At 39.0% G+C, this 22,594-nt stretch overlaps 1 protein-coding gene across 1 annotated transcript in view; it reads left to right on the top strand.

The window, feature by feature from the left end:
- TG (thyroglobulin) overlaps window positions 1-22,594 on the top strand; it is a 146,944-nt gene that overhangs the window by 32,625 nt on the left and 91,725 nt on the right. The window contains exons 21-33 of the mRNA XM_068180670.1: window positions 4,432-4,581; window positions 6,120-6,290; window positions 8,879-9,001; window positions 10,683-10,798; window positions 11,446-11,554; window positions 13,357-13,554; window positions 15,504-15,671; window positions 16,200-16,265; window positions 16,968-17,048; window positions 19,156-19,293; window positions 20,468-20,644; window positions 21,603-21,714; window positions 22,209-22,288. Coding sequence (XP_068036771.1) covers window positions 4,432-4,581; window positions 6,120-6,290; window positions 8,879-9,001; window positions 10,683-10,798; window positions 11,446-11,554; window positions 13,357-13,554; window positions 15,504-15,671; window positions 16,200-16,265; window positions 16,968-17,048; window positions 19,156-19,293; window positions 20,468-20,644; window positions 21,603-21,714; window positions 22,209-22,288 — 1,689 coding nt within the window. The remainder of the gene's footprint in view (window positions 1-4,431; window positions 4,582-6,119; window positions 6,291-8,878; window positions 9,002-10,682; window positions 10,799-11,445; window positions 11,555-13,356; window positions 13,555-15,503; window positions 15,672-16,199; window positions 16,266-16,967; window positions 17,049-19,155; window positions 19,294-20,467; window positions 20,645-21,602; window positions 21,715-22,208; window positions 22,289-22,594) is intronic.

Raw genomic sequence — 22,594 nt, 5'->3', positions numbered from 1 at the left:
GAAATAGGCATCTTGGCACTGACATCGTAGAGAGTTTTGTAAACATTTTTGAGATTTTTGTAAACATTTTTGATCTGTCTGGTAATAGAAGGTCATTCTGTAATGCACATGAACTTTAATAAGAGGATTTCACAAAGATAATGTAGCCAGAGCTTCAGATAATGATCCATTACCTGGAATAGAAACCTAGATGCAGAAATGCCAAAAGTCCTGAGACTGTGAATTCCTGGGCCAAGTCCAGCCAGCTCAGATGGAAGCTTTTTTTGATGCTGGCCAACCCCCAGACCTAACCACACTTCTGCCCTCTTTTCTTCTTTCCTTCTGTTTCGTCTGCTTCCCTGGAAAAGGCTGCCTTTCTGCCAGTATCCTGCTTAGGACTGCCAAACATACCTTTTCCACAGCTCCCCGTGGCTGTGCCAACCTGTCCCTGGTACCAGGTCATGCTGCCAAAGTGCCTTTGCCTTGAGAGCCCCACTCTTGTTTCTATCAACACCAACCTTCCTTCAGATCCTGGTTGTTCTTGTTGGCCAATTGTTCTCAATGAGTCCATGTCTCACTTATGTCAGCTGGGATGTATTCACTATATCTAGCCTTTTTTAATCTAGGGAACAGAGGAGAGATGTACCACTTGTAGGTATAAGATAACAGAGGCAGGTTTTGGGTAAGTTTTGTAATGGGAATGTTTTCAGGTATTCATCACTTCATTGCTATGAAGCCCATCAGAATGTATGAAAAAAATTATCTCCCTGCTTGGTGTGGTGTTTCTCTTTAAGGTCAGATAATTTCCTAATGCCTGAGTAAGGTAATCAAGTGATGAACACTTTTGAACTGCTGCAATTTCCAGCCTGGACCTTTAAGGGCAAATTGTTTGCAGGTTCAGTTCATCTCCACAGTCTGAAACACTTCAGATCTGGGTTATTTAAACACATGCAAAAAAAAAAAATTAATTCCTGCTGAATCCAGAGTCCATAACAACTTGCAGCTACTTAACGGGATATAGTTTTGTATTGCTTAAAGGTATCATTATTTTTTAGGTAGAATCCATCACTTAAAGCAGAACTTACAAAGAATTGGATCTTTTTGCCAAGTACTGCCTGCCAGGCATAAAGGCCTCTAGGAAGCAGTGAATTAACTTGCCTTGTGAGTTAATTCATACATATTTGAACCAGCTAGCTGTGGAAAATGTCACTCAGTAAAACAGACATCGTAGATATGTGGCAAGGAGACAGTTTCTGCTCCAGCCTTTGACAGAGATTTCATGCTCTAAGCTGTCATAGTGTACCTGCTACTGGGCACTGGTTTGTGTTGCAGGACTGCATATTTTATTCTGAACAGGGAACTTAGGAATTCAGGTCTGGTTCTTCTAATGTGTGTGTATATATATATATATATGGATATATCCTGCTCATTCATCCTGTCTGGGTCTGTTTCCCCACTAATAATAGTGACAATTAGTAAGAAGCATAGAAGCATCACCTGTTACTACAGAAAATAAAATTGTGTGAGGGTAGCAGAGATTCTTTATTCTCTTCTCTTTCTTGTTCTGGCTTGTTCTTGAAATAAAAATTGTGTTTTCAGATCCTGATCCTTTTGATTTGTTTGGTTTTATTTCATTGTCAATGTCATTGCTTTTCCTTCAGGAAGCTCAATAGCAACAGGTTTCTGGTGTTCTCAATAAGTTTAATATATTCATTAATATATGAACATGCAATTTACATGGATCTGCCTCTGTCTCTTGTAGTTTCCTTACAGCCTTCGGTTTATTTGCATCTATTGTTGTGTTGTTTCATGTTTCCCTACCTGTAAAATGGGTAACATTTATCATATGTTAGTTTTTCTTATATGACATTTTTTCTTAGTCTCAGCCTTACACTGAGTTATGTTATGTCACAGGTATCTATGCATACAATTCCTTAAGAGTTGGGGATAACAATATTATTTTAGATAATTTTAATAGTAGAAAAGGCACTTTCTTTTGCTAATGTATGAGTTAAAATTAAGAGAGTTAGAAACTGTTTAGGGAGACTTTAGGAACATAACCCTTCTCCCCCATTTATTTCAGGAGAAAACCTAAAGGCTGTTTGTAAATTAGCTTTGTCTTATTATACATTTTTATGCTGGTTCTTTTTATTTAAAATGCTTTATGACTCTTTTAGATTAACTTTAAACATAATATAACCCAAATTAAAGGGCTAGATTTATAGCTGATTGACTGCTCAAGAATTAATTTCTAATAATCTATTTCAAGAATCTGATATCCCAAAGTTTTCCAGTATTCCTGGGGGGAAGCAGTAGCAGGACAAGCATTGGGCAGTGATCAGCTGCAACAGTTTTTGAACTTGTTCAGTGTAGTGAGAGCTGAGGCTTTTGTGAAGGGCAATATCCCTGTGGAATCACTTCATAGAGCTGCTCCTTAGCCTGGATTTTGCAGCTTGTTCCCCTCGTAGACAGAAGCCCAAGTCCAGTTAAAAGTGAGACCAGGTTCCAAATTTCATTGCAGGAGCAAGGGGTTAAATGTATTTGGGTATTTTTTTCTTATATTTTAATTTTTTTTTCCTGTTTTAGGTTACACAGTTTAGTCCCACTGGTGGCACTTAGCTCTTAGATTTTGGTTGAGAGTTGTTCTCTAGTTTCTTATGTTGTTAAAATATATTAATGTTAATGCTTGAAAGAGGTACAATATAGTGATTTACCTCACTTGCAGGGTCAAACTGAACCTACATGTGATTGTATCAGCATGGCTTGTAGCTGAACTGATAGGTCCCTTCAACAGTTATAGAGTCTAGAAAATATGATTCTGCACCAACATTTTTTACTGTTCTTTGTGCTCTTTTGTCAATCCAACATGTGAAATGAAAGGCAGTTTTTCTTGCTCAAAATCTGATAGGAGACACAGATGTTTCTTTCACATTGTGACTAAAACTATAAAAAAAGTAGAATTCTTTGAAAAGCTTAATTTGTTTCTTTTTAAACTTTAATTTCTTAATTAGCCTCTTCATTCAATGCATTTTGTCTTCAATTTAGGCATGGATTTCTCATTTCACTTTAATTTCTACTGTTGTTTAATGAGCATTATGCTTTTTGCATGTGTTGAAATTTGTCTTTAAAACATATCAGACACTTGTGCATTAGATGATGGGTTTTTGAAAGGAGAATTCTGACTGATCCAGGATTTTTTTCATTCTGTAATTGATTTTAGATATGTGTTTTACCCAGAGTAATTGCCTTGATGCATACTAGGAGGAAAATTTCAGTCTCACAGTTGTATCCTCCCAGACCTTTCCACTGGACTATTTACAGATGATGAAGGAAGATATGATATTTTTCCTACTAGCTGTCTTTTTAGTCTATTATAATTTAGGTGGTCCCATGAGTTAAATTCATTTACATTCTGGTGTGGTGGCCAGAACAGCAATTCATTATATGGGTTGTAGTGAGAATGGCCAATATTCCATTGCTCTTTCTCTCTCTTGGAAGCTTAAACTTCTGTCAGGATGCAGGGCAAGAACAGAAATAAAGTTTTGCACCTTGTCAAAGTCCCAAAATATACATTTGATGGAGTTTTGAAGAAAATCTACATCTGGGAAGCAGCTGTGAAATAACAAGCAGGGGTATTGTCCTGCAAATATGTCTGTGACTCTTCTGCTTTAATGTTCATTTGAATGCTCTGGAGGGAAAGACAGTATTCCATGATATTCCAGAAGACAAAGAATTTTCTCTGTAATATGCAACAGGTCAGCTGGAAATATTGCTCTTGATTGTTTTGAAAATTATATAGATACAGACTGAGAACATCACTAAGAACACTTATTTGTTTGGTGTTTGGGTTGTCATGTGCACAGCTAGTGGCTTTTAATCCAGTCTTTACTGTTTAGTTTGGAAGTGCTTAACAAAAATTTCTTTACCAGGAATTCTGAATAAAAGTGTTACCATATGGTGGATTTCTGTATGATGGTTTTGGAGTTTCTGCTCCTCAGAACCTTCCTGTTTCTGTTTGTAGTGTTGGAAGTTACTCTTTTTGTAGCTTGTCTTCCTTTGTTTTCGACTCGTCCACCTGCATTATCTTATTGCAAATGGATTTGACAGTTGGAAGTCAGGCCTGGACTTGGTGTTTCCAAAGAGCTTCATGTGCTCTAATTCAAGAAGAGATTTTGGGTGATCTGAGAAAACATATCACAGCCTATATTCCTGCCATTGATGAATTTAATGATCACTTAAAGCGTGTTTACTTTGTTATACTACTTAGAAATATATATATGAAGAGCTTGAAGCCTATGGCAAATCTATCAGCATTATAAATATATATATATTTATATATATTATGTATATATATATATATATATTTATATTTTATATATACCCACACATGTGTGCAAATGCCAGAAGTGGTTGAATTCCAAAGGAGTAATAAGGTGATTGTTCTCTCTGCAGTTGTTTGTCCTCCAGGCAGTTATTTCCAGGACGATGAATGCATTCCCTGCCCTCTTGGCTACTATCAGTATCAGACAGGACATTCCTTCTGTATCAAGTGTCCTGTGGGCAAAACTACCAACTCCTATGGGGCAATCAGTGCTGATCACTGTAAGTTGAACTCATTTTTCCATATCCTTTATTTTCTGGCTTCAAATATCTAATGATTTTTTTTATTAATTTCTAAGGTTTTTTTTAAAAACTAATCCTCCCTCTGGGGGTTTTTGGATGGATATGATCCCTTCTGCATACATTCAAAATCATTTTACAAAGTACAAACTGTCTGGTTTTTTGACCAAAAATGCATGAGAAACAAGTGGTCAATCTCATCCAGGATGTTGTGGTTCCTCTAGACATGTTCATTGTCCTCAGGAATGATATCTGGGTGTTCAGTATCAGTAAGAAAATTCTTATGAAGTTAATTTATTGTCATTTCCATGAACACTAAAATAGTCTTGTTTTGTGCAGCTCTTTCCCCTGCAAATATAAACATTTCTCACAAAGCAACTATTGAAATGTTCACTAAAGCTGGTGAATTCAGCTTAAATGTTTTGGTCTTTTTTCATGCAGTTCTATACAGAAAATCAGTTATTAGGTCCAAATTCAGTTTTGTCTACAGAATTATCTTATATAAAATAAGATATAAATAAGAGTAACAAGACTGGGCTTCTTGGGAAGTGTCATTAAGTGTATGGTCTGCTTTGTTCTCTTTCAACCTATTTGTTCTTTTAGGTGGGATAAACCTCCCATTTTTATTGTAATGTACCCCAACATCAATTAGCTTTTGCCTACGGTTATCATTCTTCTTTTCCATGTGTGTTCCCTGGGTAGGTAGTGGACTTGTATACTTAAGAGTTCGCTCCTTAGGGTTTAAAAACTTACCCTTGCACATTATTTTACTTCCCTTCCTGGTTTCCACTTTACCTCTGTGCTGCACCTCAATGCCAGTCCTCTCCAAAAGCCCAGGCTACACATTACCTTCCTCCTTTCTTTCAGTCCCTGATGTCTCATTGCAGAGTCTGAAGAGTTTTCCTGAATTTGTTGATGTGATAGATCTTCTCGTTGCTCACAACATTCCACAGATCCACTGCAGCAGTCAGTGAACAAACCTGTATGAAAGTACAGCTCCTTCTCTACACTTTGCTTTACAGTACTGGAAATACAGCAACAGAGATTTGTGCATGACAGAGAATCCAAAAAAATGTTTGAAACACAAATTGAAGTAGCAGCAAAGCAGTGAGATTACCGTGCTTCAGAGTGGTCAAATACTGTGCAAATCTTGGCTTCATTTTCAGTGAAGTCTCTGCTGTGCTAAGGAGACTTTTGTCCCACAGCACTGAAACAATGTCCTACTGCATTGACAGGACCAGTGACTGCACAGGAGGTTCCCTCTGAAAATCAGAAAATGATTTTTGTCGTGAGGACAACCAAGCACTGGCCCAGGTTGCCCAGGGAGGCTGTGGAGTCCTTGGAGATGGGTGAAAGCCATCTGGAGAGGGTCCTGCACAGCCAGCTCTAGGTGGCCCTGCCTGAGCAGGGGGCTCTGACCTTACAACCTCCAGAGATCCTGTCCAGCCTCTGAGTTCTGTGAAACTCGGTGACAGCATTATCAAAGAGCCTTTTTTCCTTCCCCTGCTCCCTTGTACCAGGTGTCACCCCCTGCCAGAGCGGTGAGCAGGGCCTGCAGTGTGGTGAAGATGGCCAGTACAGACCTTCCCAGCAGGACCCTGCCACCAAGAAATCCCTGTGTGTCGACAGCTTTGGAGCAGCCCTGGACTGGACTGAAACAGAAGAGCTCCTTACAGATGAGCAGTGCTTGGGTAAGTTGCAGAAGGGTATTTTGGATATGTTTTGACCCCACATTGGTGAAACTTCCTTATGAAGAGACTAAGCACTCCACAGCTTATGGGGATTCACTGTTGCATAGTTATTCACTTTCCCATACCTGTGGCCTCTGCCTTAAGCCATATTCCTCCTTAGTTTTGCATTTCTTGACTACACTGGGGAAGTTATTTCTGGTAAGGAAGAGAGAGAAGCAGGTTTCCTGCACTCTCAGATGGCTGCCAGCTTTTGATGTGTGCTGACCTTGTGCTCTCTGCTTGGAAACCCAAAAGAATAATGAGAGGACTAATGAGAAAGAAGCAGAATTATTAATTTTTTGTAAAGTTATCCCTCATCTGTGTATTCATGGGAAATAGAATATTTTTAGTAATGACCTCACAGCCACAACATAGCATCACCCTCTGGGCCCCTGCTGTAAGGTATCTGACCTGGGGAACACATCCTAGCAGGCTGGAGGAGGTTACTTCTGCTTGAATACAGCTGCAAAATGCTGGTTTTAAAGGATGAAAAACTTGAAAAAACAAAGAAAGTAATCTATCAAACAGTCCCCAGACTGCCTGCAGTAAGGTCTAATTACATCTCTCAGCCTCAAAGCTTTTGCTTTTCCCCAGAAGTTTTTATATGCTCATCATATGATTGGTATTGAATTTAATGGAATATTCTGTTTAGAGACTGATGTCATGGTGTGCTTTGAATTAGACAATGTCTTATGACTAGTGTGATCAGTGGAAGGAGTGTGAAAAGTAAAGTCCTCAGTTGTGAAGAGGTTGCAAAACTATCTTTAGTTAAAATAACTTTATTTTCCTCTGAGCATACTCAGAGACCGATCACAGTTATGAACATGAGGTGAAAGCCTCTGTTGCTCTCAATCAATGGTTGTTGGGATGTTTCTCTGCAGAAAGGACTTGGGACCTTAATTCTCCTGTTACCATGAACCTTTCTGCTTGGGCATTTTTGACTCTGTACAGGATGGAGCGGTTGTAGATATTTGTGCTTGGTTTTGTGGGTCATGCTAGAAGATGTCACTACAAATATTTATGACTGTTGAAAATTCATTTATGACTGTTTATGAACACAGCAACAATATGTCACGGAATCACAGAATGGCTTGGGTTGGAAGGGATCTTAAAGATCCTCTACTTCCAACCCCCTGCCATGGTCATAATGTGCTGTGCTCACTCAAATGTATTGGTGCATCAACCTGTGGGCACACTGTGCCCAACCCCCTGGTAATACAGGTAGTAGCAACCTCAGAAGGGTGGTGGTGGCACTGTGTATCCTCTCACCAGCCTGTAATCCTCTGCAGGGCACAGACAGGACCAAACACTCTGGAGCCTGGATTAGATTCCTCACCCCATTTAGTGACCCTTGGGGTTTGCATCTCTAGAGCCCACGAGCTTTTCCCAGTGTGTGAACAGTGCTGCTTGTCAGACTCCTCACACATGGACAGGTCCAGTGCAGAGGGAGCAGATAAAAGGGTTTGGTCAGAAAAGTGACAGTCAGGTGTGAAAAGTGGAATGGAGGAATAATAAAGCAGAATGTAGGACATACTAGCTTGGATATAGCCTTGGGCCTGAAGTCAGTGGATGTGCTGGGAAGTTTTTTTCTTTTCATGAACAGAATGGGACTGCTGGGGCACATTCCTTGAGCTTTTATTGCAGCATCAGCCTCAATACATGGTTGAGACAATAGGAAGATGGCAAAGCTCACGTACAGCCAGCAGCAGCCAAAGATTTATTTGTTACAGAACATTTAAAAAACTTTTTAGCCAATAGCATATTGCTAAAGCTTACAGACAGTTGTTCTAGCCAATCACTAAAAGCACACGTACTCCTGCTTCACACAATGCTTGCTTGTCTTCTTTCTATTAACAATACACAATACACCATTATTCAGCTTAAAACCTTCTATTATCTTGCTAAGCACATTTTTCTGCAGTCTTAAGGTCTATCTTAGCCAAGCCTAAAACTCAAGGTATTATTTCATGTCCTTGCTTGCTGTACTATTTTAACTTTTTCTACTTTCAAACTTTGCAGCTGCAGCTAGTTCTAATTTCTCTGCCCTTTCTATTTCTAAGGCCTGCTTTCCCAGCTTTCTGAAAATCTTCTTATCTTTACTATTTCCCACAGTCGAGATCAGGCTGTTGTGTTTCTGGATTTCCTGTCTAACCAAGTGCTGTTGGAGCTGGCTTTTGTTTCTGTGACTGAATTGGAGAAAGTTGGTTCTCCCTTTGACTCAATAGTTGGTTCAATGCCATGAACAAGTAATGAGAGATGGCAGTTCTGCTGCTGGGAGAAAAGCCTCACTGGAAAGTAAAATCCCAGCTCACTCCTGGCTAACTGGTTTTTAAAACACCTTGTGACACTTTTTATTTCAGATCAGAAATTCTACCCTCACGCCAGCTGTCTCCTGCATTATCTGTGAAGTTATGGTACATAATTTAATGAGCAAACCTCTTTTCCCACAGAGTTCTTCAAGCCTAATTTCTACCTTAAGTCTTTGTCTGTTTGCAGCATGGAAACTGATAATACTACTTGGTTGGGGTTTTTTGTTGTCTTTTTTTTAGTGCTCAGAAAATTTGAAAGAGTTCCTGCCTCTAGCCTGATTTATGGATCAGAAGAAGCTCAAATTCTTCAGTCTCAGTCATTTGAGGGAGACCTGCAAAGTACATATTTTCAGTGCATTTCAGGTGAGAAAACTGAGAAAAGCTGTAGAGACGACACTAACAATTGTGGAAAATAGTAATATTTTCATATGATGAGTTTATAGTTAAGTTCCTGGATGAACTATATGTTCTGCAGTTTGTCACCAATTCACTGCAAGATATTTACAACTTTTGGTGACCTTGGTTCAGGGAAGAGATTGATGTTTCTTTCAGAAAGGAGTCTTCTGACTTTGCATACTACTTCAGAAAAGTCATCTGACTTTAAAGCCAGGTGTTGTAGTTTGCAATACGAATGAGAACTGAGATTTAAACCAGGAACCATTCATCAGACTGTGCAGATGAGCAGATAAAAGAAGAATTAGGTGTTCAGAACATATGAAAAGTCAGCTTTTACCTATTCACAAATTACCTGATTGGCATGTAAAATAGGAAAAATCATCCTTGCTTATGTCAGAAGGGCATTATAAGGAGTTCAGAGATATTCCTCTGCCAAGTCTTGCAGTTTATATACTGTATTGCATTTGGTTTAAGTTGGTTCAGAATTATCTAAAATGCAGAGGAATCACACACTGCTTTCAGGGTGCATTGAGTCAGTCTCACCTTGTGTCTCCTAAAGTTCAGGCTGTGAAAGGAGGCAGAGGGATATGTTCAAAGTAATGACAAATATGTCCAAAATTCTGACAAATCAGTGGCTTTGTGTCACGTCCCACAGTTTAGTTGGAGCAATAACCTCTTATGCTAAGAACTGAATATGTGAAGCATTTTACTACTAGAATGATTTTCCTGCACAAGCTCATCCTGGCTGTATACTCATCCTGGCTGATTTCTTGCACCTTCCCCTGAAAATGGAGATCTTCAAAAGCAAGACACTGAACTGAGAGAGCCTGAGAACAAACCTGGGGAAGAAATCATGCCCCTTTGTCAACCAATCTGGTTCCATCTCTCTCATTGCTGAATTTTCTTTATGAGTTATGTAAATAAATGGCAGCACAACTGCAAAATATTACTGAATACTGAACTGCTGAAATTCTCATTGAGGGGTGAGCATTAATCTTTCCCTCCCTAAGTCCCTGTAAGGTCAGATAGCTCAGCTTGCATTTCAGCTGATGTTTTAATCTAAGTTAGTTGATTTTATACTAAAGATTTAGAAAGTGTTTCACCTCAGCTAGGAGCAGAGATATGGGAGCAAGTTAATGGTGAATGTGTAAGGGCAGAAGGATCTTAAATCCCTCCTAAATCTGGAGGGGATGGATCTTTCTGTCTTACAGCGGCCAGGGGTTTGCTGCAGGGGAGGCCAGCAGGTTTGAAGAATTTGAAATTTGATGTTTCCCTCCTTCCTATCACTCTGATATTTGTCAAAACCTCCTTACTATGGGGTTACTGTATGAGGCAGATGTGATGTGCTGGCAAAGATGGTCATGAGAGTCCTGCCTCAGGCAAAATTATCCAGCAGACTTTAAATATTTGGGTGTGTGGTCAGACCTGTCTCAGCTGTTTATATCATCAGGTGATGAACAACCTTCTGCATCAATTTAATTCAATTTAAAGTCCTTAATTCTCTGCTAAAATAGTTGAGTACTAAAGTTCATTTGGCTAATTAAATTCATGTCTGATAGAAATGAGGAAATCTACATAAGTAGCAGTAAGCAGTGGAATTTTGCATGTGAAGTGCTAGGAAATCTAAAATTTCCTTCCTGTTTTTCAGGCTGTGAGAGGGAAGATGCCTGTGGCTTTGCAACTGCAACTCCTGCTGGTACTGAAGTGCTCTGTGAATTATATAGTGCTGCTGAAGCCAACTTCAACTGCACCACCTCTGGATTGGTAAGAGTGATCATATTTAAAAATATATTTTTATCATAGTGTTGTGTGTCCAGTGTAAGTAGACAAGATCACAGAAGAAAGGCAGGCTGTGACCTGACTCCTTGGGCATTGCTCTTCCCTATGGCAATGATAAATCCCTGCAATTTGGTAAAGAAGCTACACCCAGATGTTTTCAACAATGGCATCTGAATACCTCAGTGTTTGAAATATCATACAGCACTGTTGTCCCTAAAACATGCTAAGCACCTGCAGATAGGATATCAGGTTGGTTTAAAAAGAGGGTTAATTTGGATAGTCCAAACTAGAAGTAGCCAGGTTGGTAATCAGGTCACCAGAAACAATCCTACTTTCTGAGTCCCTTCCTCTAGCCCAGGGTTTGAGCTGTGTGCTCTTTATCACTGTACTGTTTTCCTATTCACTACTTTAAACAGCAGTGTGGCATTGAGGAGCTGAGATCTCAGTTTGATGGTGTAAAAATTGTCGGTATGAGAAAGAATAAAAAAATGTCCACATGGAGTTGTGCTGTGATGATGACCTTTGTGTTGCTCGTTGCTCCCTCCCCATGAGTTTCTTAATAAAAACAATGTATTTTAGGAGAGGAAATCCATTAGGTTGTATTTATTTTGCTTGCCTGTTTTCTGTCTCAGGTGCAAGGTGTCTTGGGGAACCCTGCTGCCACTAGCATCAGTGGCCTCAGCTGCTTGCTGCGTGTCAGGAACCCAGAGGGAGATGCATTGATTGCCTTTTTGAAGAAAGGTACCAGATGTGAATCCCTCACCTAAATCTGAGTCGGTGTCCAAGTTGGTAGTTACTTCTGTAGATGATCACGACTAAATCTGGGAGCATCTTTGTTTAAGAAGACACAATATTTTAAAGAGCTCAACATTTAGTGACAGTCCAGAAGATTCAGCAAATCTTTCTTTCATATCTTGTTCCCTAGAAATTAGGAATACTTTTGTAAGCAATTTTGATGCTTTTTGCCAGCACTAGTCTCATAAAAAATCAAAATCTATCCAATGTATTTTTCTGTTCTGTTCTATTATGACTTCTCTTGATGCCTTGAGAAGGCTGACCTAAAACAGAGGCTAGACAGAGCTAAAGCATAAAGTAGGTATTTGTTAAAAAGCCTCAATGGATACACCTTGGGCAGCACAAGAGCCCAGCCAGGGCTACACCCAAGATGAATCCAAAATGGTCACAAGATGCACGATCAGTCATGAGGTCTCTCACGTTTATAAGTTCTAGTCCATTTGCATATTGGAGTTAATTGTCCAGTTACAGCTTTAGATTGTGAGGTCCCATCCTTCTTGTTTTTCTCTCTTCATTCTGCTGTTGTTTATGCTCTTGGGCCTGAGATCTGGATCAGCTGACCTTGGTCCCCAGCTAGAGAGGAATTGTTTTGTCTCCCTACTCTGTGAAGAGAGCTTACCATACCTTAATATGAAGCTCAGAACAACACACTAAAGCAGTACAGAATCTGAAAAATATGAAAGCTAAAACCCGAGGCATCATTTCCCCCCTTTAGAGGCTACACAAGGCCTTTATCTTAGTGAGTCTTTATTCTAAATATCTACTAATAACAGGAATTTAATAACAGGTAAGTATTTAACAATAGGAAACAACTATTAATATAAACGTTTAATATTGAACATCTAACAACAGATAAATATATAATAGTAAATAAACATCTAAAACTAAGCAGTTTGTAATTTGAATATGTAAGGCATTATTAATGACCAACCTGTACATAATTTAAGTTCACTTTACTTTTGATTGTGAATTGTTCTAGTAATATACCAGCCAAGAAGTAAACTGCTCTCCATGAATCCCCAAACATTTCAGCTGAACTAATGGGTGCATGGGACAAATTATATTTATTTACTTATTTATTCATTTATGGCCTGAGTGTGGCTGATAGCACCCCATCTGTTTTGTGTCCAGCTTTAAGTGTCATGCCAAACTGGAAGCAAGATAACCAAATGCTGCATGGTTTGAGTCAGAAGTCTCTGCTCTGACCATGTTCTTTGTACTTCTATCCAAACCACTGAGTCGCTATTTATTAATATGAATAAAAAATAAAAGATCTAAGTCCCACTTGAAAATAAATCAAGTCCCCTGAGCTTATTTTTTATTGTGATTGGTGTAATCTTGTTAATTCTAGATCCAAAATTCTATGAACCATGCCCTCCTAGGCAGCAGAAGTCTTAATTGCAGCAGTTATGCTGGCCATATGACACATTTTACTTTTTAAAGGAGATCAATTTGTTTCAATTTGATCTGGGAGTTACTAACAGTGTAACTGAGTGCTTGAAGGTGGACTATTACCAACCTTACTGCATAGATCAGTTTAGGAGCTCCTCGCTGGCAGAGCATTACAACCAGCTACTCAGGAATAATGCCACCACATCATTTGATGATCTTATCTTGCTTCTGAAACTCAAAATCCAGAAAAGGACTTTTAAAACTGAGTTTTGCTCATAAAAGAGCTCCAGTCTGCAGGCAATTCAGAAACATTCCTTGAACTCCCCTTGAGCTCCTTTCTCTTTGTGTCTATGCAGGACAGGAATTCCACTCCTCTGGACCCAAGGCCTTTGAGAGGACTGGTTTCCAGAACGTTCTGTCTGGCGTGTACCGCTCCCTGGTGCTCCCAGCAGCTGGCACATCCCAGACTGACGCTCAGCTGCTCTGCAGACAGGAGTGCAGCCGCGACTCCTGCTGCGATGGATTCATCCTGAGCCAGCTCCTGCTGGATGGAGGTACTGCCTGGCTTCCCAGGAGAGAGTCCTGCAGCAGGAAACCAATGCTAAATGAGTAGAAGTCATTGTTGGACACAGTTCACCCACCTTTGCATCATACCTGTGTGAGCAGCCTGTCTCTACATCACTGACTTTTCTTTGGTGCTGTGAAGGTTTGAGTAATGCCCAAGACTTGGTCTGGAGCAGTAAAGACCTGAGGCAGGAACCTGCTCTTGGAACAAAATGGGCATTTTGAAGGGAAAAGCCTGACAGAGTTCCAGCAGTGTTTGGGCAATGCTCTTGGGAACATGGTGTGAGTCTGTGCAGGGCTAGGAATTGCACTCAGGGATCCTTGGGTCCCTTCCAACTCAGCCTGTTCTCTGTGTTTGACATCTGCATCTGGATGAGACAAATTGTTCTGAAAACACCTCTCTCCATACATAGCACAGCTTGGTTGCCAGAAGTTGGTGCCTTTCAGCTGATGCAGGAACTAAGAAGGTGCCTCCAGACAGAGTTCTTGTGGTGCAAATAAAAATCAGCTTCCTTTTAACAGCAGGAAAAAGGGATGCTAGACAGAATTATGTTATATTATTTCATGCAGAAATGCTAAAATCTCCCAGGTCTGGGTGTCTATCTAGGAGAGCAAGTGGTAGTGGGATGGATGGAGTCTGGCAGGGGTGGGACTTTGGCACAACCAGATTTTTGCTATCAAGTTCAAGCACCTTATGCCAGTGCTTACTTTTTGCAGTTCAGTTTCAAGCTCACATAGTATTGACTTTCCTCCTGGAGATGCATTTCCTGTAGGAAATGTGAAGTTTTAAATGACACGCCTCAAGGATTTAAAGACAAGCTCTGTCAACAGCCAGGAGCTGGACTTGATGATTCTTGTGGGTCTCTTCCAACTCAGGATATTCTATGTTTCTGTGAAATCCAGGCATGTGCTAGTGGCTGCTATGTGACAAGCACTTCTCCAGTTTGGAGTGGAAACTGATCCTAGATTTAAGAAAATCTGTGAAAATCTGTCACAAATTATCTGTGAAAGTTTTCAAGAAAATATTTCCAGAAAATTATTCTCTGTTTTGGCATCTCTCTTTTTTTTTTTTGCATCACAATATTCTAGATGATCTTGTAAAGTACATTTCTCTATACATTTGCAATCAAATTTTGGGTTCTCTCTGCTTGTGAGTGTAGAAAGTGAATGAATATCTCTTTGGTTGGGGTGACTATTTGGATCAGTTCTACAGGTAAATGCATTACCTGGACTGGCATTTTGCTTGAAAAGAAAGAAAAAAGAAGGAAAAGACAGTGTATTCAATATCTTGTGTACCCAGTCCATAAAAACAAACTGGAGAGGCCATTGTAAAATCTTAGAAATGCCTGAGCTGTGACACCAAGTGCAAAGCAAGAACTGATTATTTTCTAGAAGTTATGATAACAGATTGATGCCAGAACATGAGGCCTTAAACACTCTGATCCCCCAGCTCACATCACAGTGCTGGGGAGACTCAGGCCTGGGATGACTGAAATCAGGCACCAGTTCAGGAAACCATTGCAGTAAAAATATATAAGTGTTTTTTTTTTGGTTCAGAACCTGAGATTTTAAGACCATCAAAGGATTGGATGTGTCTCTGTGGTGCTATGAAGTGCTGAGAACATTGTTGGATATTATCAGATAATAGTAATATTTTATTAGGTGATAATAGTATGTGCCTGAAATCCCTGGAAAACAGGCTATAAATGTTTTGTTTGGGTATGAGTAGCTAACCTTAGCACTCAAATTTGAACATATGAATCTAATTTGCTTATTTAGTTTTGGTGGTTTTTTTTTTTTTTTTTTTTTTGGTAGCAATACTGAAGGATACCTCTCTCAGTGACACAGGTTCATTTGGAACTTAGAGGAAGTACTGGGGGGCTTGGGTAGGTGCAAAGCATTAGTGCAGTGATGCAGCTGTGGCTTTTCCTGCCCCCAGGTACCATTCTGTGCAGTTTGCTGAGCTCCCCAGACGTGCTGATCTGCAATGCCAAAGGCTGGAGTCCAGCACCAACCTCAGCCATGGGGGAGAAGTGTAAAGGTGTGAGCTATGATGAGAAGGAGAAGAGGTTTTCCTTCACCCTGGGAGGACAAGTGTTCAGTGGAAGTAAGTGAATTACCTTAATTTACATCACTTCTCCTTAACTGTTATTTAGACACTGTCTTATTCACCAGCCTGCTCTTGTTCTCCAATGCTTTTTTCAAGTAAATCCATATCACAGGAGAATAAGAATTCTCTGGCTGGATGTATTGCTGGATAGCTGGACCTCTCACATTTTGTCACATGAATATTAATGAAAGTTGAGACTGTGTTTAATATGTCGCTCTGTAATATTTGCAGCATTTAATTCAGGCAGATCCAAGCCAAGAATCTGAAAGAAAGGTAAAGTCTGTAGCAAAGATAAAAAGGAGATGTCCAGACCTACATGGTAAAAGCAATGATAGGAAATTGAGTAAAGTTTGGCACCCTGGACCCAGACTAGCCCCATGACACCTGGGGCCTTGTTCCTTAGACTTTTACATTGTAATGAAAGTGATGCATAGTTTAGTGATGTGTCTTCTATGCAATTTCTGAGCATTGAAAAAACATGGTTAATTTAAACAGCTATTCTAACAAAATTTTTTTCTTTATTAGCTTCTCAGTTGATGGAAGAGGCAGAAAGAAATTTCACTACCTTTCAGGAAATTTACCTGTGGAGAGGTAAGTTATCTCACAGAATTTCTTACAAAAACTTGTGATGAACTGCAGGGTGTGGCAGATGTCTGTTCTATAATGGAAATGTCATCGTTACTTCATTTCATGCTATCCAAATTAGGACACAACTCAGAAGCCTATTGACACGGATGTGTAATCCGGAGTAATTCTTCTACTGCCACTTTCATGAAATTTGGGTAAATTCTTATGTCTAAGAACATAATTTATAACTTTTATTACCCTTGAAAATTATGTCATGAAGACACCTGCCTTTGTCCCATCAGTGTCCAATACCATAATAATTTGGCATTTATGCCTAATTACATGGGTTATGTTTATTAGCAGAATAATTGTATTTTTTTCTTTCTGAACCTCACCATGTACATGGCAGGACTTGCACAAATGATTTGTAGTAATGCTTTATAAGTGCACAAAGCCTTCAGAGGGCTGATGCTGAATACAGGGTGACTGTGGATATGGCATTTACTTTTGTCATCCAAACAATGCATTTTGGTTTAAGTGTTCCCCAGAGCTATACAGAGGTGGTTTTATTCATTCTTAATTCAACATTTGGAAGAACTACCAAAGGAATTTTCCTAAGTGGTGCAATTTATATATTTGTTCAATTTTGGGAGCTGAGGATTATCTTGTCTTGTGAAAGAAAGATAAAGGGAATTATTCTGCTCTCTGATTCCTGTTTCATTCCAGACTCTGATATGGTCACCCGGATGAAAACCTCTTTGTGTGAGGCTGCTGTTTTGAAGACAAAGGATGATCTGGTGTTATCAGGTATTAGAGCAATAGCAGACAGAGCAGGTAACAGAAGAGAGCAGGGAGGGGGTGCAGAATATAACCAGAAAATATCATATATTGCTATATATATGTTCATTATGGTATAGGTATTGTAAAGTCCAGAAGATTTCCCTGAAGCAGGATGTCTGATACAGGTTTTGAGAAAGATGTTCAACATGTAGGCCTGGCTTTATGATTCTTACCTTGCCAGGAAAGGCTAGAAATTAAAGTGTTAAAATGTTCAATTTGAGACCTATTCTTTCAAACTTACTGAGTTGAAGAGGCACAGGAAATATTATTTGGTTGAGAAAAAAAATTTGTGTAAACCCAGAAATAAAATCCTTGGCCTGGGTACCTGGGCATCCTTACTGCTACTGCCAGTATGATTGTAAATACAGCCCGTAGAGAAACCCAGGATGAACTGCAATCACAAGTACTTCTTCCATGCATGATGACAGTGAGGGACCTGTGAACTTCTCTTGGCTCCTTTGTTATTCCAGGGTTTGCTCTTTGTTATATAAAGTCATGTACAGGTCCAAATAATTTGTAGGAGGTTACTGGAGTTCATTTGGGCCTTCAGCACCATAATCCTAAGAGAAAATGAGCAGTGGAGTTTGCTGAGAGCACCTTTAATGAATGAGAATCTTTGCTGAGGAGTCTTGATGAATGAATGAGCAAATGATTTAATAAGTGCAAAATTCTAAAAGGAAGTGAATTGCTTATGGTATTTGAAAGGAAAGTAAACTAAACTAATTAAAAAATGAAAAATGCCCATTTACCTAGCAGAGCTCCTATACAGTTAGAGGTATTTTAAACTCTAGACTTAAAATAGAGAGGAAAAAACAGCACTTACTATGGTGGTTGAAATTATCTTGCATTTACCTGCCAAGGCATGAGTGCAGCCCTCAGGGTTCTTCATTTACCTTTCTGGGGCTGATGATATCATTAAAACCTGCAGTTATGCAAGGAATGCAGTTTTTACCTCCATCCCTAAATCTTAGTCTTGACACCAGCTGTTTAAAAGAAACTGAAGGTCGAAGTTATGACTTGAGAGGTAACAGGAATTATAGGTTACCTTTTTTAGGAAGTCATGAGTACATCTGGGAAAACGTCTACAGAACTATTATCGCTTGATAATAATTTGTAAAACACAGGGTAGCAGATCTTTTCTAGTTTCTGATAGAAAATTCAAAGCTACAGTGCATTTTCAGCATGTCAGTAGGTGCTTCAGCACTTAACAGTCATCAGAATGTCTTTACTTCTTCATTTCATTATGGTCTGATTATTTCACTGCATGTGAGATTAAGCAATACGATGTCTCACAATGTTGGAACTGGGGATGAAACCTGCTGATGACATTTGATAAATAAGAAAGTGTTTATGAAGAAATTTGTAAGACATCAGTGAAGAGTGTCCATTTCTTTTAATACTGGACCCTTATTTAAGGGGATTCATTTGGGAACAAGAAAATAGCTGTGATTGATTGTTTCAGAGGAAGCTCAGGAGATATAAATCATTGCATGTATGTCTAAAGTTCACTGGCAGGTGACAGAAATGAGTTATTTAATGTGGTCTGTGGGAGCATAAATTCAGAAAAATGAGCTTAAATGACTGAAATAGGTATTAAGCTTGTCAAGAAAACTTTTAAGACTGAGAGGTGTAAAAGCTTCTCAAGGGAATATAAGGAAACTGTTCTATTTTGAATTAACAAAACTACATCAATTAAGGAATTACAAATGTCCTTTGAATCCTCATACTTACATCCTCTGAATCCTCATATTTCACTGTTAGAATATTTTGTTGCATGACAGAGTAGAGCAAACCCTCTAATTTCTAGGAGCAGGAATTTTCATCTAGTTTTTGGGTGTTGGAACTAGTCTGGCAGTGCTATTTTGTGCAGTGCAGCTCAGTGAAGATGCATTGCCTACAGGAAAGACACTGCGGGTGGACAGTTCTGTTATTAAAAGCAGGATTTGGTGTATTCTAGCCCTACAAAATGATTGCAGCTGTTTTACTGAGAAAGGCAAAATTTTATATATAAATAAATTTAATTCATTCCAGATCACGGTTAATTTTTTTGTGGGATTCTTTGTTTGTGTCTCAGATTCCACAAAGGATCTTTTCTACCTAATGGACAACAGCCAGATACAAAGTGACCAGAACTATTCTCTCCCTTACCAGCAGTATTGGGTCTTCAGGCAGAAGTACTCAGCTGAGGAAGCTCTGCTTTGGTGTCTCACACGTAAGGCATCAGAGAGACTTACTCTGTAGGGGATAGTAACTAACTAAAATCTTTTAAGAGGTGTTATAATAATGATGAGTAGAAACTTTAGACTTTGAGATTTTTTTTTTTTTTTTTTTTTTTTTTTTTTTTTTTTTTGTAGACAATTCCTAAAATTTTCATGGAAATTGCCAATGGGGGCACCTTTTTATTCCTTACAGTCTTTTCCTGCCATGGCAGAAGGGGTGCCCATAATTCACCATCAGGGTCCCCCTGTCATGGGCAAGAGGAGTCAAAGGTACAGCCTGGGCAATGTCCTGCTGTTCTTGAAGTGTACCACTCCAAACAGAGAGGTGGCATAGTGGTAAAAGAAGGTAAAATGTAGATAATTGGGGTGATGATCAATTACAAATGATCAATTGCAATTAATGCAGTAAATGGGAAGAGTTTCTAGCTCTACCAGGAAGTCAGAACTAAGACTACTAAACAATGCACAAACCTCACTGTGAGAGGTCAGTAGAGCTATTCCTGTTTAAAATTAAGCATTGACACACGTGTTTACAGGAGCTATTGACTGGTACTTAAGAAATGTGTTTGACATCTTTGGTTCTTTTCTGAAGATGTGCTCTTACCCTGGGACAAACTTCAGCACAAATTACTATGAGCAAATGTCTTGAACAGTTGACTCTAGGAAAGTTATGTTTAATTTTGTGTGATGTTTGAATGCTTCAGAAATATTTTTTGTAAAAACTTATTAAGACATTGTAGACATTCTTGTCCTTTTTATTTGTTAGAGATCATGACTGATGCAGAGTTCTCTTATGATTATACAATTTGTATGTCAGATTTACTAAAAAATAAAGAGATCTTTATGATTTAAAATATTAAAGAGAGACCAATGCACTGGAGTAATGCTTGTCATAGCTGGGGAATTTATCTTCCCAAGCAGCTGTGCTGTAACTCCTTTGCTGTGCTCTCCAGGTTAACCTGCTCTTCAGTGCCACTGGGGCCAGAATGTGTCCCTCTTTCTTTTGCACTTTTAATTAATTAAATTAATTAGTTTGCAGATTAGTAGGATAATATTGAAATTCTCACTTTTAGTTGTTTGCTGATGGATAGATTTGCTCTGAAAGCATGAAGGGGAGCAGAGAGGGAAAGGAACTCTGTGTGTAACTGTTCATGACTTGCTTCCTAGGCTGTGCCCAAGAGGAAGAGTTCTGTCGAATGGCAGATCTGCAAAATGACACAGACAAACACTTTGTGTGTACCCTCTATCCAGAGGCACAGCTTTGTGACAGCAGCATCAACCAAATACCAGGAAACTGTGCAACTGTGCTACCCTGGCAGCCACAGACCCTGTACCATAAAATAGGCAAGTTTTGGTATTTGGATGTATAATGTCTGCTCTAACCCTCGGAATGCAAGCCACTGTTTTGCCTCTTGGTTCTGAGATAAAAAGTTTGCATGTATGAATGAGTCTTGGGATGTGATGGTGCAAGGGAAGGTTGGGCTGTTTGGGATATGGTTTTTCATTTTCAGCTCAGAATAGAAAGATATTAACCATGAATTTCACTCTGTCCACCTCAGCCATTCCCCAGTCAGAGAGGCCAAGTGGATCCCAAATTTGTATATCAGTTTTTAGACTTTTTATAATATGGGTGAAATAGGAATGTCATTGGAATGTCACAATCTACCATTAAAATTTCTATGATAGCTAAAAAATGCAAAAATTGAAAGCGCTGAGTGTAAATTTTTAAAAATTATATTTTTAGCAAATTCAGAGCTATAGATGTCAATTTTAACCTTTGCTCTGTGAATATTTGGGAAGTTCAGTGTTTTTCTCATCGGGCACAAGGAAGCTGAACAAACAAGCCTGTTTTCACTGTACAGGAACATGTAATTTTGCTGTGACAGATGTAAAGATCCACTGAACTGAGCTATTCAATCATGTCATTTTGGGGAGCCCAGAGGGCAGCATGGGCTGAATAATGCATGAGCACACTGGAGTCTTCCAATCTAGAGCTGTATCCCAGTTTAAGGCCTTGTGGAAAAAGTAGCATCAATACAGGTCTCAGAAACAAAAGGCCTGGCTGGAAGTCTTTCCTTGATGATGTAATTTGTGAAGCTTTTGGAACTTTCACTTGGTGAATTTTTATTCATCTTCAGGCTTAACAATCAAAATATTGCTGTGATAACATAAAACTATCTTTTAATCAACCAGAGTCAGCATAAAAGCACAGACTGGACCCCTACCATTTGATTACGTGGCCAGTATTTGTATATGACAAAGTTAAACTGATTTTTCCAATTCTGTTTTTTTTCCCTTCCAGTCACTCTTAAAAGTTCTGTGAAGAGCTTCTACACACGTGTACCATTCCAGAAAATAAGAGAAATCTCAGTGAGGAATAAGACTGACATGAGCAGAAAAGATGTTTCAGATGGGTAAGACATGGATTTTCCTTTGTTCTCCTTAGAATTTTAACCATGTCTGTAATTCCAAGGCTGTGTTATGCAGAAACAGGAAATCAGATGTATTGATCTAAGAATTGCATTGGTTGAGAGTATTTGGTGATGAAAAGATAACATATTGTTTAAAGAGGATTTATAATTGAGTTATAAATAATAATCTATATAATTATTAATTATAGACATGAAAATTGTTACTTATAATGCTTCTAATTACTAGCTGGCCTATTAAATCTCTTACCAATGATACACCAAATCAATTTAGGCTGATATATTTAGGGCAGATATCAAAATGATCATCTAAATTAATAGATATAGTCTGCTAGGTGTATAATAAGCATAATTTCATGTACTTATGGAAAATGTATGGAAGTGTGTGTGTATACTGGTTCTTCAGCCTTATTGTGAAAGGCATCTCTACAGGTTCTCAGTGTCTAATGATACCATAGATAATATTTTCCCTTTCCTAGGTTTTTTGAGTGTGAGCGTTGGTGTGATGCTGACCCCTGTTGCACAGGATTTGGCTTTTTTAATGACTCCCAGCTGTCAGGTATTTCCCCCCTGTTTTTGTTTCTAAAATAACCGCAGTCTTTCTTCATTATCCAAATTTTACCCTTCTTTTGGTCTGAAGTGCACTTAAAAGCTCTTTCAGATCTCATGCACCTCTCGTCAGCACCTTTTTGGGTAACCATAACCATTGCTAGGAGTTCAGCCCAATGACACACTCCACATTTCAGAAATTATTAAGAAAACTTCATGAGAACGAGTCCTTAACAGGCTGCAATTCCAACAGCATAAATTTCAAACTGATAAAACTCCAGTTTTTTCTCGTTCATCAACCTCTCTTCAAAAGTGT

Source organism: Anomalospiza imberbis, chromosome 1, assembly GCF_031753505.1.
Source record: "Anomalospiza imberbis isolate Cuckoo-Finch-1a 21T00152 chromosome 1, ASM3175350v1, whole genome shotgun sequence".
In the NCBI taxonomy this organism is placed as follows: Eukaryota; Metazoa; Chordata; class Aves; order Passeriformes; family Viduidae; genus Anomalospiza; species Anomalospiza imberbis.
This window is presented reverse-complemented; position numbering and strand designations above follow the sequence as displayed.